The sequence below is a fragment of the Sorex araneus genome, chromosome 5 (assembly GCF_027595985.1).
Source record: "Sorex araneus isolate mSorAra2 chromosome 5, mSorAra2.pri, whole genome shotgun sequence".
Classification (NCBI taxonomy): domain Eukaryota; kingdom Metazoa; phylum Chordata; class Mammalia; order Eulipotyphla; family Soricidae; genus Sorex; species Sorex araneus.
In genome coordinates, this window is record NC_073306.1 from 198,873,314 (window position 1) to 198,888,956 (window position 15,643).

At 42.3% G+C, this 15,643-nt stretch overlaps 1 protein-coding gene across 2 annotated transcripts in view; it reads left to right on the top strand.

Moving 5' to 3' along the window:
* The window catches only part of USO1 (USO1 vesicle transport factor), an 80,003-nt gene that overhangs the window by 47,800 nt on the left and 16,560 nt on the right, over positions 1–15,643 (top strand). For both annotated transcript variants that reach the window (XM_055140391.1, XM_055140392.1), the window contains 4 exons: positions 1,910–2,050; positions 5,126–5,214; positions 5,757–5,911; positions 6,704–6,915. In XM_055140391.1, coding sequence (XP_054996366.1) covers positions 1,910–2,050; positions 5,126–5,214; positions 5,757–5,911; positions 6,704–6,915 — 597 coding nt within the window. The remainder of the gene's footprint in view (positions 1–1,909; positions 2,051–5,125; positions 5,215–5,756; positions 5,912–6,703; positions 6,916–15,643) is intronic.

Genomic DNA, 15,643 nt, shown 5'->3' on the forward strand with positions numbered 1-15,643 from the left:
CAGAACTTTTGGGGATGACTTTTCTCATGTTTCTGAAATCTCATGTGTAAGTTCAGACTAGTTAATAGACTCTCAAGGAGTTCATAAGAATTAAGCATCAGTGAGGAGGCTGGAGAGAATGTTGTCTTGCAGGTAGGGTACTTCCCTTGCACGAAGCCAGCCTGGTATTCCATGTGGTCCTCCGAGCACTGTCAGGGGTCACAGAGAGTGACCGATAGAACAGAGTAGACCAAAACAACCTTATCACTGCTGGATCAAAACAATCTCATTATTATAGTAGGTGCATAATGCAGTGTCTTCATGCCCTCTGACAGTGCTCAACACTATCTCTGAGCACAGAGCCAAGAGTAAATCCTGGGCATCGCCAGATGTGGCTAAAAAAACCCAGAAAGTCAGTGAGGCCAAACCCTTACCATGAATCTTTCCCCATGTGTTCAGTTGTTTTAGCTATCTCCTTAAAGTATTTGCAGTTTAGGGGGAAGTTAGTCATCCCTGAGATCACTCTGTCTTCAGACCTTTTGTATAATTCGGTAGTTTCTCTTTACTTCAGTAAGAAATCTACCATCCTGTTATTGATGTATTCATGTATTGAGTATAGACTGTTATAAATACTATGCTTCTTGTTTGAGATTTAGAAAATTATTGATTTTTATTCTAATCTGGGAATTCACAGTCTTCTAAGGAAACAAATTTAAGACAAAAAGCTTATTGTAATATGTACTATAACCAAACTAGTGGAGCATGAAGATGCACTTAAACTGGGTAAGCAAATGCTTCACGTGGATTTTCTTGTACATTTAGAGAAAATTTGGGCTGGAGAGATAGTACAGTGGGTATATGCAACAGACCCAGGCTTGATCCCCAGCACAATATATGGTCCCTTGAACCCTAACAGGAGTCATCCCTGAGCACAGAGCCAGGAGTCATGCCTGAGCACTGTCAGATGTGGCTCCCCCACCCCACCCCAAATCATTTAGATCAAACTTGTCCCAAGACTCCAGTTTTTTTTTTTTTAATTTTCTTGCTATTTGGGTCACACCCAGTGATGCACAGGGGTTATAGTGGCTCTACACTCAGGAATTACTCTTGGCAGGGGGGGGGGCCTCAGGGGACCATATGGGATGCTTGGGAATCGAACTCGGGTCAGTCGTGTGCAAGGCAAACGCCCTACCTGCTGTACTATTGCTCCAGCCCCAAGACTCCATTTTTTTTCACCGTTGGTTACATCATCACACCTCAACTGTACACCTCAGTGTATATATCCACCACACGACACCTGCCACCTCGCTCCAGCTCCATTCTCCATGATCAAACTGACCCTGCTTGCTTCCTCTTTCATTGCCCATTCCTTCCCCTTCTGGCTGGAAATCAGCTTTTTTCTTTCCAGACTCTGATAGTAACTTTTGTTCTGTTTTGTTTGTTTTGCTTAATATTCCACCTAAGAATGAAGTCATCGGGGGCTAGAGCAATAGCACAGTGGGTAGGGCTTTTGCCTTGCACGTGGCAGACTTGGGTTTAATTCCCAGCATCCCATATGGTCCCCTGAGCATCACCAGGTGTGACCCAAAAGGCAAAAAAAAAAAAAAAATGAAATCATCTGGGGCTGGAGCCATAATACAGTGAGTGGGTAGAGACCTGCTTTGCACATGACTGACCCGAGTTCAATCCTGGCATCCCAAGAATGATCCCTGAGTGCAGAGTCAGGAGTAAGCCCTGAGTCAATTGGGTGTGGCCCCAAAACAAAAGAATGAGATCATGTGGTACTTTTCCTTCACTTTCCAATTTATAGTGCCTAGCAGTAATCTCAGGTTTCACCCATGTTGTCCGGAAAGACACTAATTCATTTCTTTTAATAGCTGTGACTATTTCAGGTCTTTTAAATGCAGTTTGTGTTTCTGTTTCTTGACAGCTTGTTCGTGTCCTAGTGTCTCCCACCAACCCTCCGGGTGCCACCAGCAGCTGCCAGAAAACCATGTTCCAGTGTGGCTTACTGCAGCAGCTTTGCACTATCCTGATGGCCACCGGAGTTCCTGCTGACATTCTAACTGAGGTAAACTAAGTGGCAGCAGAGGCGGCCATGGAGAAGTTGAAGTCACGAATCCTAGAAAGAACAGTCAGCCAAAGGAGAAATAAGAATCATTAACTGTGTTCTGCTGTTAGATTCCTTAGTCACCATACTTGAATAATTACAGAACGACGGCAGCACCAATCCTAAAGTGTATATCGTTTCTCAGATTTAATAGAATATTAATAATAGCGAATCTTGTGGCAGGCCAGAACGGTAGTACAGCAGGGAGGGCTTTTGCCTTGCACATGGCTGACAGGTTTGATCTCTGGCATCCCATATGGTCCCCTGAGCACCACCAGGAGTAACCCCTGAGCATTTTTGGGTTGTGATTCAAAAATCCAAACAACTACAACAAAGCTTGCAACGAGAGATAGTACAGCCATTAGCATGCTCTCACGGCCCTGTTCCAGCCCCTGATACCACATGTGGTCACCTCGGCACTGCCAGGGGTCACTTCTGAGCCCAGAGCCAGCAATAGCCCCTCAGCCCTACTGGGTGTGGCCCAAACCCACCTCTCAAAAATAAAATTGTATTAAGGCTTAGAAAGTCTCACTGACTTCATTGACACAGCAGGACTATGCGGTATGATTTTTTTTTAAATTTATATGAAAGTGTAATCAAGTAAGGTTTGACACTCAAGTTTTTACAGAACAGTGAATCCTCCGCCCCTCCCCCATGCACACACACACATGCGTGTCATTTTCCCGTTCTAACCTATTAAGAAAAAACTTAATTTGAAGAAAAGTGGGTTTTTTGTTTTTGGGTTTTTTTTCAAATTTAAAGTACTTCTCTGCTAGTGGGTGTAGTATTAGAATGATATATTCATGAAAAATATGAGTAACAATATTGTAAATCCCAATATCTACATAAAAATGGCTTGAGAGCTATTTATTAACCCTGAAAAAAAATCTCCAGGAGGGGCCAGAGCCATAAAAGCCAGTAGGATGTTTGCCTTGCACGTTGCTGCCCCCCCCCTTCAATCCCTGGCACCTCATAGCACCATTGGGTGTGGCCCCCAAAACAAAAGAAAAAAAGACAAAGAATCTATAGGAGCATCTCTTGGAATCTGCATTTCCCAGGGCCACAGCAGGAGTGAGCAGCTTGTTTCCTGAGCCCATCACCCCTTGCCCTGCCCCTCAAAACAAAAAAAAGGGGGAGTCAAGAAAGGGCCAGAGAGGTAGTACAGGGGATGAGGTACTTGCCTTGCACACGACAGACCCAGGTTCCATCCGAAGCATCCTGCATGGTCCTGCAAGCACCACCAGGAGTGATTCCTGAGTGCAGAGCTGGGAGTAATCCCTGGGCATCGCTGGGTATGACCCCAAAACTAAACCTCCCACCAAAACAAATTGTTTAAAAAATAAGATAAAACACACTTAAAACACAGAAAATAAAAGCATTAAACCAAATGCAGACTTCAGCTTTCCCCGTCTTCAGTTCTGCTTCCCCCTGTGTAAACCTCTCAGTTAACTTCTCCTGTCACCTCGGTAATTTTTATTTCCATCAATAACAGGATGTTACAGTTTTACAATTCTACTAATACTGTTCCTTTTTGGGGTGGGATTTGGAGCCACTCCCAGCAATGCTCAGGGGTTCCTCTAGACTTCTGGTTCTGCCCTACCCACTGTATTGTCTCTTCAGCTCCTCAACTTGATTCTTAAGTTGCTTATCTTTTTTCTGATTGAATTTTGAAGCATCCTTTTCTTGTTTTATAAAAATTAATTCTATGTCTGAGGAAATTAATAATTTTCATGTTTTGAAATTTAAATGCACATGCTCAGGTGCTTTTTTGTTGTTGTTGCTGCTGGTTACTTCTTATTTTTATTCTTCAGGCCACACTTGGCTGTCCTGGGGGTTACTCTGGCTCTGTTTGAGAGGCAGTCACAGACGCGCTGGGATGGGGAGATGGTTCAGGCAGGATCAAACCTGAGCCTCCTACATGCTGTGCGTGAACTCAACCTATTGAACTATCTCTCTGGCCCCAGTGTTGCTTTTAACTGCACACCTACATTTAATATATTTTTTTTTTAATTTCTAGAGTCATTTAATGCTTAGTGCTTTTTCTGACCATATTGGATTTTGGGAAATGCATGTTACTACAGTCCAGCTACACAATGAATTAACATTAAGAGGCATATCTCATGTTACTTCTTTGATTTTTTAAAAGGAATATATAGAAAGATCCTTATCCATTCATTATGAAAACAAAACACGCACAAAAGCATTCTCATTATTACATGCTTAACTTATTTATAAAAAATTAATAACTTCTCAAGTCACACCTTATATACTTAGTGATTAAAGAACTAAGAAAGAGACAAAGTTAATTAGGGAAAGTTAATTATATGGGAATACATAGCATTTTGAACTAGAGAATTAAATATTTTCTAGAAGAATGTAGTAGAATCAGCAATTAGATGTGAAAACTTATTTTATTCCTGTGAGAGTATTAATTTTATTAATATGAATTATTTAGTACGGATAAAATGCTATGAACATTTCAAGTGCAAACTAACTTAACATCATTTTCACCAGAGGATTATGATAATTCAGAATTCTGGATATTGTTGAGTGGTTTTTAAATATTCTAACACTGTTATCTGATTTATAGTATTATCTATAAATATAAATGGAGTATAAGTTTTTAAGTACTTTCTCTCAAATCAGAAATTAATTGTGCTCTACATTTAATATTTTAAATTATTTTCTTCTTGAGGAAAGTGTTGCAGTATTATGCTATCATTCAAAATGTTGGTTCCTGGGGGCTGGAGTGATAGTACAGCGGGTAGGGCGTTTGCCTTGCATGCGGCCGACCCGGGTTTGATTCCCAGCACCCCATGTGGTCCCCCGAGCACCGCCAGGAGTGATTCCTGAGTGCAGAGCCAGGAGTCAGCCCTGAGCATTGTCGGGTGGAACCCAAAAAGCAAAAAAAAAAACAAAAAAACAAAATGTTGGTTCCTGAGTCTTGGCATTTAAAGCAAAAAGCAGAAAGATACGGCCTTCTATCAAAAACTAGTTTCTTTCTCTCTAAAGTTCTTTTTTTCTTCTTCTTAACAGACCATTAATACTGTATCAGAAGTTATTCGAGGTTGCCAAATGAACCAAGACTATTTTGCTTCGGTAAATGCCCCTTCAAATCCACCAAGGTAGGAAAAGAGAAATAAAAGTAGTATTCTTCTAAGGAAGCAAAAATTACTTTGTGATTTTAATACATGTCATTAACATTTTCTATTTTAACATTATTTTAAAATCTCTTGGTATTGTGTAAGACAGTGTGGTCTTTCTAACTTGGGTATTTGGGCTCAAATACAGCACATTCTACATGCTAGCTCTAAGCCTCAAGCAAGCAAATCAGTTTGCTTCTCTCAGCTGCAGTTACTTTTTCTGTGATGTGGAGATGAAAAAAATCTTGCTGGTGTTCTAGTTTGAGTTCTTAAATCAAAAATGATTAGTTACTGGGGCTGGAGCGATTGTACAGCTGGCAGGGCGCTTTGCCTAGTGCACAGCCCACCTGGGTTCGCACCCCTGACAGTGCCCTGACCCTGCCAGGAGTGATGATACCAGCTCGGAGAGCTCGGAGTAGGCCCTGAGCACCGCCGGGGGCGGCCCAAAGCACAAGCAAAAGATCAGTCGTTCCCTTGTGTTCTTGGGTTGAAGTGTTCCTTTTTGCTCTTTTTGGATGCAACAGACCAGCAATTGTCGTGCTTCTCATGTCCATGGTCAACGAGCGGCAGCCGTTTGTATTGCGCTGTGCAGTGCTCTACTGCTTCCAGTGTTTTCTATATAAAAATCAGAAAGGACAAGGAGAGATTGTGGCGACGCTGCTACCCTCCACCATTGATGGTAAGTAATTAGTTCTGATTTCTGTTTTAAAAACTGAATAATTGGGGGCTGGAGCAATAGCAGAGTGAGTAGGGCCTTGCATGTGGCCAACCCGGGTTCGATTCCCAGCATCTCATATGGTCCCCTGAGCACCTCGAGGAGTAATTCCTGAGCACAGAGCCAGGAGTAACCCCTGAGCATTGCCGGGTGTGACGGAAAAAAAAAAAGTAAAAACTGAATAAGTGACTTTCAAGCTCTTAATGGTATGATTAAGATCATAATTTATATTTATATGTATAATTTTCTGGTACTGAGATACTCATGATACTCAATGCAATATTCAAAATGTCTACTATTTCTTGGACTGGAGCGATAGCACAGTGAGTAGGGCATTTGCCTTGCATGCGGCCAACCTGGGTTCAATTCCTCCATCCTTCTTGGAGAGCCCGGCAAGCTACCGAGAGTATCCCACCTGCACGGCAGAGCCTGGCAAGCTCCCCGTGGCGTATTCAATATGCCAAAAACAGTAACAGAAGTCTCACAGTGGAGACATTACTGGTGCCCACTTGAGCAAATCAATGAACAACGAGACGACAGTGCTACAGTGCTAATATTTCTTGGTTCTACTACTTAGTTTTTAATAGACCTTGTCCTGCCTTTCATTTTGAAAATACTGCTTAATACTACTGATCAACACGTTTTTTTAAATACTGTTTTAAACCGATACGTGTGTGTGTTTAACAGGAAACCTAATTAAGTTTGGTTTAGTTTATAATTAACTTCTTTGTTGTCGTATTTCTGCCCTCTTTGTAGCAACAGGTAATTCGGTCTCAGCTGGTCAGTTACTGTGCGGAGGTTTGTTTTCAACTGATTCACTTTCCAACTGGTGTGCTGCCGTGGCCCTGGCTCACGCTTTGCAGGAAAATGCCACGCAGAAGGAACAGCTGCTCAGGGTTCAGCTGGCCACGAGCATCGGCAACCCCCCGGTATCTCTGCTGCAGCAGTGCACCAACATCCTTTCCCAGGTACCGTGAGTGCCGCCCGCCCCTCCACGCTGGTGGCTGTGACGGGGTGATTTTAAGATTGTCCTAGCAGACACAGATGAAAAGCGCCAGTTCATGGTCATTGTGGAGAGCAAAACATGTTCTTCAAGAAGGACTTTGCCAAAATGTTTCACAAGGCCGGCATCGTGCTAGAAATTCACGTTCTGGGCCGAAAGCTAGTTTTGTTGGTTTGATTTTCTTCTAAAGCCAGCAAGTATTCATTCATGCATGTCATTTTCCCTCTCTGCTCAGCAGCTGAATTCAGGTCTGCTCCTAGTGGTAGCAAACCTCCCCGTTTCTCTCGGGCTGGGATGACAGCCTGCTGCTTATGTAGTTAAACCTCACACCTCTGGATGCTGGTGAACTCACGCATCCTCAGTCTCCTAAGTTTAAATTTATCAAGTAAGATGAAAAACAACAACTTGTTTTTTTTTTCTTTTTGGGATTTTTTTCCCCATTTATTATTTTAATTGAATCACAGTGATATACACATTTACAAAGTTGTCCATGGTTGGATTTCAGTCATATAATGTGCCAACACCCATCCCTTCACCAGTGTACTTTCTCACCACCAATGGTCCCAATTTCCCTGCCGCCCCCAGTGCAAACAGCATTGCTTCTCTTGAAGTGTTGCCAGTTGGCCTTCAGGAATGTCACTATTAGATAATTTGCCCCCCTGTGCGAGCATTGCTACTATTAAGCAATTCAGATTCGCACTATAGGAGAATTATAAAGTCATCAATGTCCAGAATCACTCAAGGAGTATAAAAATTTGGGTAAGATTAATACACTAGAATTTTCTTGCCTTCTCTCCCTTAATACACCCAGGCACTTATCTTTTTTTTTTTTTTTAAGCTGTGTCTCACTGATTTGAATTGTTTTATTGTGAGCTTTTAAAGAAGTATCAATAGGAAGTTACAAATGAAAGCTTTAAATGTAACTAATAAAAAGGGGGTAGAAAATTCCCTTTGTTGTTTAAAATCATTTGACATTGACTGAAAGATTAATTTCTCTTCAATTTATGTCATTCTTCTCAGTGTTTTTTAAGAAATACTTCCCAAAACTCATATCATTACTTAGTAAGTAGAATTCTTAAAATTACTGTCTGTGGAAAAAAGCCTTTTATCAGCTGAACAGTAATTACCCATCTGACAGCCACTTCAGACTTCCTTGTAATAGTACATTGCAACTAGTGCATAATAAAAAGCCCGAAGCATAGTGAAATCACTTTACTTTTAGTAATCAGAGAGCGCTAAGATTGTTCTTTACCCTCTAAAATATGTATGCGTTTTTATATGCTAAATCATTAGGTTTTTTTTTAATTATTAAATAATTGCAACTTTCATCCTTTCCCGAAGCATAGCTTGGGTTTGTAGACAGTTGAGGGACTTTTCTGGATTAAAATTGTATGAAAGGAGCAATATTTATGAATAATTTTTAATGTATAATTTGCAGGGTGATAAGATCGACAGACGGGTATGTACCATTTGTTTAAGCCGAGGCATTTTCCTCTTACAGCAAAGCTTTTCCTTTGTCTTGGGTTTTGCTGTTTGGTTTTTTTAACCGCTTGTCTGAAGTTACATTCTACTCACACTTGTATGTGTCACAAATTCATCACTCTTAGTGGCTCTCGGATTTCTCTCCATGGGATACTGCTGTGGTATTACTAAGAACTAGGGGATTGGAAGCTTCACTTAACCTGCCCTGTGCATTCTTGGGCTGCTTGCACTTTCTGAAACTCCCTGGTTTGGTTTCTTGGTGTTTGTGTGTGTTTGTGTGTGTTTTCACTCAAACTTCCTTATTTCCCCTGAAATAATTTCAGAGGGCAGTGAAATTGTGGGTTAAGAAGTTTGACTTTAAAAAAAAAAAAGAAGTTTGACTTTAGTGTTCAGGGATGTAATGGGTAGATTGCAGGTCAAACATGGGCAAGGCCCCAGGTTTGACCCCTGACACTGCCTCACCTCACCTCCCCCCGCCCCCAGGGTTGTTTATTTTCCTTTAGTTAATCATTATGTCAAAAAAAAATCTGATGGTCTTTATATTACTTGGATTATTGAAAAATATACAGTAGTAAGTATAATTTTGCAATGGGAAAGATTTTAAATGAAATATTAAAGATTATTTTAGGATGGAGCCAGTATGCTACAACTACCAATAAGTGGGCTTTTTTGTGTTGTGGGGGAGGTGTGCATAGAGGAGCCTCTCAAGTAGTGCTCACAAGGTCCCAGGTCTCCACTGCCAGTTCTTGGCCAGCTGAGCTGAGGGTACGATGCTGCTCGTGCCCTGCAGTGGTGAGGGCACCCAGGTGACCTGGTCATGTGGGGTCCTTGAGAGCTGCCTTCAGTGGTGCTCGGGACGCTGGGATGCTGGGAATTGAACCCAGGCCTGGCTTCTCCTTGGCATGCGCTCTGCCTGCTGTAGTCCCCGCCCCCGGGATAAGTTATGGACGATACTGGGGGAGCATGTTCAGTTTTGATTTGTTTTGTGGAGTGATCGGCCAAAATAGAACTATATATTGCTCATATGGGCACGTGTTTAACGGTGCAGGGTGGTTAGTAATCATTGAGGTTCTCTTGGCAACTGTGTCTTGTATATGAACATGAGTCAGCACATTAATAACCCACACAGAGGCATTTGGCAGATCTAGCCTACCAAGTTCTTGATATTAGGAAAAATATTTTGTAACTATGTCAGACATCTCAAAGAAAAAGAAAACAGACTGGAGAGATAGTGCACGTATAAGGCACTTGCCTTGCAGCCTAACATGAGCAGCCCTGCAAGGAAGGATCCCTGAGCACAGAGCCAGGAAGTAAGCCCAGAGGACAGCCAGGAATGGCCCCCAAACCAGCACCCCCAAATTTAGAAGACAATATTTTTAGAAGTCAGTTTGCACACAGTAATATGCATAGACATTAGATCTAGTGATCTTTGATGATCGAATATATCTCAGATACCTCTATAACCACCCCCAAAATAAGATACAGAACATATTTATAACCCCAGAGAAAGTCTCCATGCCCCTTTTTAGGGAATTCTTTGTTCCCAGAAGCCACCACTAGAAAATGACTCAGATCACACCTTACAATTGGATCATACCTAAGCTCTAGAAGCTTAAAATGTTAACTTTTTTTTTATTTTGCACTATTTGGTGCAAAAATACTAAAGTTGAAATGCAAAAGTCGAAATAAGAGGAATTTTTATTCATAAAATTTAATGGTAATAAAAGAGAAATATAGTAGTGAAAATTAAGAGCATACAGTAAAAATACGATGTAGATTTAATTATTTTGTTAGTGGTGTTCTCCCATCTAGAAAACCTAATGATTTCTGGTAACTAAGCCGCAAGAATGCTCTGAAATTTTCTTTTCACTGTCCAATTGATTTTCTAAATCTCAGTAATTAATAAGTTCAAGGGAAATAGGAAGAGTTCTTTACTTAAAGATATCTTTTTTCATGTAACCATTTAACGAAAGGAATAGTTTATAGTTTTAGTCACAGTGTCTCAAAGGGCTTTCTTTTGTCTGTCCTAGATGTTTTAGTTGTTTATTTTTATTTTACACTTTTTCTTTTATCCTGTAGCACTGGGGTTGAAATCCTCATGCAGAGTAGAGCTCTCTACCTCTGAACCATGTCCCCAGCTCCGTAGGTGTTTATTTTTAAATAATTCCATCCAAACATAAAGTGATAACAGGTGGGAGAGCTTGTAGGTCTCTTACCTTGCATATGACCAGCCTGGGGTTCTCTCCCAGCACCCCATATGGTCCCCTGAGCCTCAGCAGGAGTAATTCCCAAGTTCAGAGCCAGCAGTAAGATCTGAGCACCACCACCACCATCCAACTCTCCCCACCAAAAAAGAAATGGATGTTTTCACAGCCTTTGTTTTTATTACATCCAGCAATGCTCAGGGATTACTCCTGGCTCTGCACTCAGGAATTGCTCTTGGTGGTGCTTGGGGGACCATATGGGATGCTGGGGATCAAACCCGGATCGGCCCTGTGCAAAGCAAATGCCCTAAAGCCTGTTGTACTGTCGCTCTGGCCCCACATAGAGTTTCTTGAACGGGATATTGTTGGGTTGATTTTATTAACATTTTGAGATGATGTGTTGAACAGTTACTATAGCAATTTGACAATACTTAACAGTTTGCTTTAGGGGCCAGAGAGATAGTATAGCAGGTAGGGCGATTTCCTTGCACATGGCTGACCCAGGTTTAATCCCCAGCATCCTACCTGGTCCCCAGAGCAGAAGTAATTCCCGAGTGCAGAGCCAGGAGTAACATCTGAGTATCGTCAGGTGTGCACCCCCTCCCCCCAAAATATATAGTTTGTTTTAGTTTTATGTTTGGAAAATTTAGAGAAAAAGAAAATAGAAAATAATGTCCCTCAATCTTCTACCCCAGTATCACTACTGATAGAATTTTTATTTTAAGTATTTTTCATGGTATTAAAATTTTAGTCACTATCAGTTTATATTATTGAATATACCAGAATTTAATTATCTCTTTTATTTGGACCTTGTATTATCTCTGATTTTTCTTTATTGTAAATAACAGGGTGGGAAAGCATGTAGGTAGGTCCCTATCCTTGCACATGACCAACCTGGGGGTCTCTCCACCGGGTTTTGTAAACACCAGAATAATATACTTTGTACATAAGAACAGTATTGCACGGTCCTTACTTTTAATGTTTCCAGTTTGGAAGAACCACTCTTATCTTTCTGAAGTTAAAATACTTTTTATATATATGTATATTACATATACATATCATATATAATTAAATATCTATATGTATAATAGTAAGTAAAAGTAATATGTTTATGTATGTATATACAACCCAACTATTGCTATTTTTCTTTTCCCATTTCAAGCTTTATTCTGACATATAATTGAAGTTTGGGGCTTAAGTTCTGTTCTTTACAGAGAGGAAAGGGATGATAATAGTTTGGTATTTGTAGAGCCCTGTGGTGCTAAGTCCTTTCTGTTCATTCATATCCAGGTGAGGTCATGTGCATCAACCCTGTGAGATGGAAATTAAGTATCCTCCCAATTTAGGGCTGAGGAGAAGTTCAATAAATTGTCCAAGGTTTCATGGCCATTGAATTGTAGAACCAAGATATTACATCTGGGGCTGGAGCATTAGTATAGCAGGTAAAGGCACTGACCTTGCCCCCAGGTTGTTTGGTCCCCAAGTATCCCATATGTTTCCTTGAGCACCACCAGGAGTAATTCCTAAATGCAGAGCCAAGAGTAGCCTCTGAATATCACCAGGTGTAGCCCCAAAACCAAAATAATGAATAAATAAGTAAAATAAATGTTAATTTAAAAAAATTTTTTAAAGGAGTAAATTCCTCATGCTCTAGTTTTGATGTTTGCCCTTTTAGCTCTGTGTATGAGTACATTTCATCCTGCTGCTTCTGTTTACTAAATGAGGAACGGGACCAGGCTAGCATTTGTACAAGTTTGAACAAACAGTAGAACACTTTATTCTTATTCCCAGCTTCTCTTAGAATTAAAACTTCAGTCCTTTAAGAATAATAATTACTAGGGTTATTTGGAGCGAGGGGTGGGGAGTGGCCGTGTCTCTGCCCTGCAGTGCTCAGGGCTTGCTACCAGCTCTGTGCTCGGGATCTCTCCTGGCAGGACTTGGGGAACCTTATGTGGTACTGGGGATCGAACCCCATGCAAGGCAGAACCTCCCTGTTGTACTGTCTCTCCAGCTGAATTATTTTCTCCTGAGATGAATAATAACAGTTTTGAAATGTTAATAATAAGAACATATACAATAAAATATCTTGGTCTCTCTGTGTCCAAATTTCCTGCCTTCTATTGCCATTTTTCTGTTGTCTTACAGAGTGACTTTTACATACTATTCTGCATTTTGGGATTTTCTTCACTTAATAGTTGCATACTAGATTATTTTTTCTCACTTGGACCTTATAGCATGCAGTCAAGCATGTTTTTGCCAATCTGTTGAGTGAAAATCAGAGCTGGAGAGATAACACCGTGGGTAAGGTTCTTGCTTTGCATGTGGCACACCCAGGTTCAATCCCCAGCAGGTCATATGGTTCCCCAAACCTCCCCAGGACTGATCGTGAGCATAGAGCCATGAGCATAGTCAGGGAGGCCCCACAACAAACAAGGCAAAGAGCTGAAAACTGTTCCAAGTTTAAATTTGCATTTCTTCCTTACACCCGGCTGACCCAGGTCCGAATCCCAGAATCCCATATGGTCCCCTGAGCACCACCAGGGATAACTCCTGAGTGCAGAGCCAGGAGTAACCCCTGTGCATTGCCGGGTGTGACCCAAAAAGAAAAAAAGAATTTTGCATTTCTTTTTCTTAAAACTTGAATGTGTTTCTACATAGAGTTCCATGAATGCCCAGCCCTTGTGTTTTATCTCCTCTACCCATTTTCCGTTGTTAATCATGCCTTGTCTCCTAAGAATTCTTTAACATTAGGTAACTTAACTCCTCTGTGATGAGTTATCATTGTCATTTTCCGTGCTGACAGATAATTTGTCTTTGGACTTTGGTGCTTTGTTACAGATGATTTTTTTTCCACCCCAGCCCCACTCCCACCCCCACTCCCCCCAGTCCCCAAGGTGTTCAGGAGGACAGGGCCACTCCTAGCAATCCTCGGCTCTTTTGTGTGGGCCTGTAGATTCCGTTTTCTGTCCCAGTGATGAGGTGTGGGGCCACACTTGCCGGTGCTCCTGGGGCCTGTGAGGTGCCATGTGCTCTCCTCCCTATGCCACTTTCTGACGCCTCAGACCTTTTCCTTTTGCTTTTTTTGTGGAGGGATCGGGGCTGGGTGGGTCCACGACCTGCAGTGTTCAGGGGCTGCTCCTGGCCGCACTTAGACATGCAGTGCTGCCCACGACACCCAGGCCTTGTGCCTGCAGAGCACTGCTCGGGCCTGTTGAGCTGCCTCTCTAGGCCACAGATTTTTCTCTGCATTTTAAGTCACACATAGAAAATCTTCAAGGCTTCTTCCCCACCTCAAAGATTTTATTTTTGTTTGGAGACAAACAGGATCCTCAGGTGACTGCTCCTGGCCTGGTGCTCAGGGGTCATCCTGAGGGTACTCAGGGAGCCATGTGGTGACAGGGATCAAACTTGGACCTCCAGTGTGTAGAGTTCCCACACAAATCCTGAGCTGTCTCCTCAGCCCCCCACCTCAAGATTCTAGCTTGTTCCTGATTTCATCTCATACTTTCTGCTTTCATTTTTTGTTTAAATCTTGTTTCACTTTTCTCAGTCAACTGTGTGAGATATTGGTCCTTTGATCTTTCTCTATACATTTATCTCATTGTCCCAACAAGTCTTTGGATTTCTTTGGTGCTGTCAGGGCTCATACATGCAGGGCAACAGTATACATACCCATTTTTAAAGTCCATCTCTGGGGCTGGAGCGATAGCACAGCGGGTAGGGCGTTTGCCTTGTACGCCGCTGACCCGGGTTCGATCCCTGGCATCCCATATGGTCCCCCAAGCACTGCCAGGAGTAATTCCTGAGTGCAAAGCCAGGAGTAACCCCTGAGCATCGCTGGGTGTGACCCAAAAAGCAAAAAAAAAAGTCCATCTCTAACTGCTGATGATTATGTGCTACTTTTTTCATGAACAGATTTTTATTTGTTTATGGATTTTTATTCTATCCCTTTGTTCCTTTGTTTCTTTTTTTTTTTCTTTTTGGGTCACACCCAGTGATGCTCAGGGGTTACTCCTGGCTTTGCACTCAGGAATTGCTCCTGGCAGTGCCTGGGGGACCATATGGGATGCCAGGGATGAACCCGGGTCAGCAGCGTGCAAGGCAAACGCCCTACCCGCCATGCTATCGCTCCGGCCCCCCTTTGTTCCTTTGTTTCCATGAGTTGTATTTACCTCTTTATTATTTTCACTCATTAGTCTTGTTTATTTTTCCCTGTGAGCCTGAGAACCAAGTTGTTAAGTTGTAGAAAGAAAAAACTACCTGTCATTTTTGTTTTGGGGGGCCACACCCACTGGTGCTTACAGATCATTCCTGGTGGTGTTCACGGGGCCACGTCGGATGCTGGGACTGAACCCAGCCCAGCCACTTGCGAGGCAAACACCCTGCCCACTGTAATATTTCTCAGTGTTCCCTGATGTTGATTTGGTTTTGGTTTTGGTTTTTGGATCACATCTGGCAGTGCTCAGGGCTTACTCTTGGCTCTGAGATCACTCAGAGATACTCTTGTTGGGCTTAGGACTAGATGGGGTGCCAGGGATTGAACCCAGGCCACCCACATGCAAGTAAAGTGCCTTAGCTGCTGTTCCATCTTTCTGACCCCACCTGTTGGTATTTTTATTTAGATCACATTAATTTGGGGGGCAGGAGGCTCCACGACTGGAGGTGCTCAGGGGCTACTCCTGACAGTGCTTGTGAGACCAAGAGTGCTAGGGGCCAAACCTGGGTCCTTGCATGCAAGATGGGTGTCATAGGGGCCAGTATGATAGTACAGTGGGGAGGGCATTTGCCTCACCTGCGGCCAACCTGAATTGAATCCCCAACATCTCCTATGGTCCCCCAGCAATGCCAGATGTAAGTAATTCTTGAGTGTAGAGCCAGGAGTAACCAACCGCTGAACGTCATCGAGTGTGGCCCCAGAACAACAACAAACCCCGTGGTATCTTTTTGTTGATATGCCTCCCTTTGTGTTCCAAAGTGTTTTAAAGTTTTTCTCATTCGTTTTTGTGC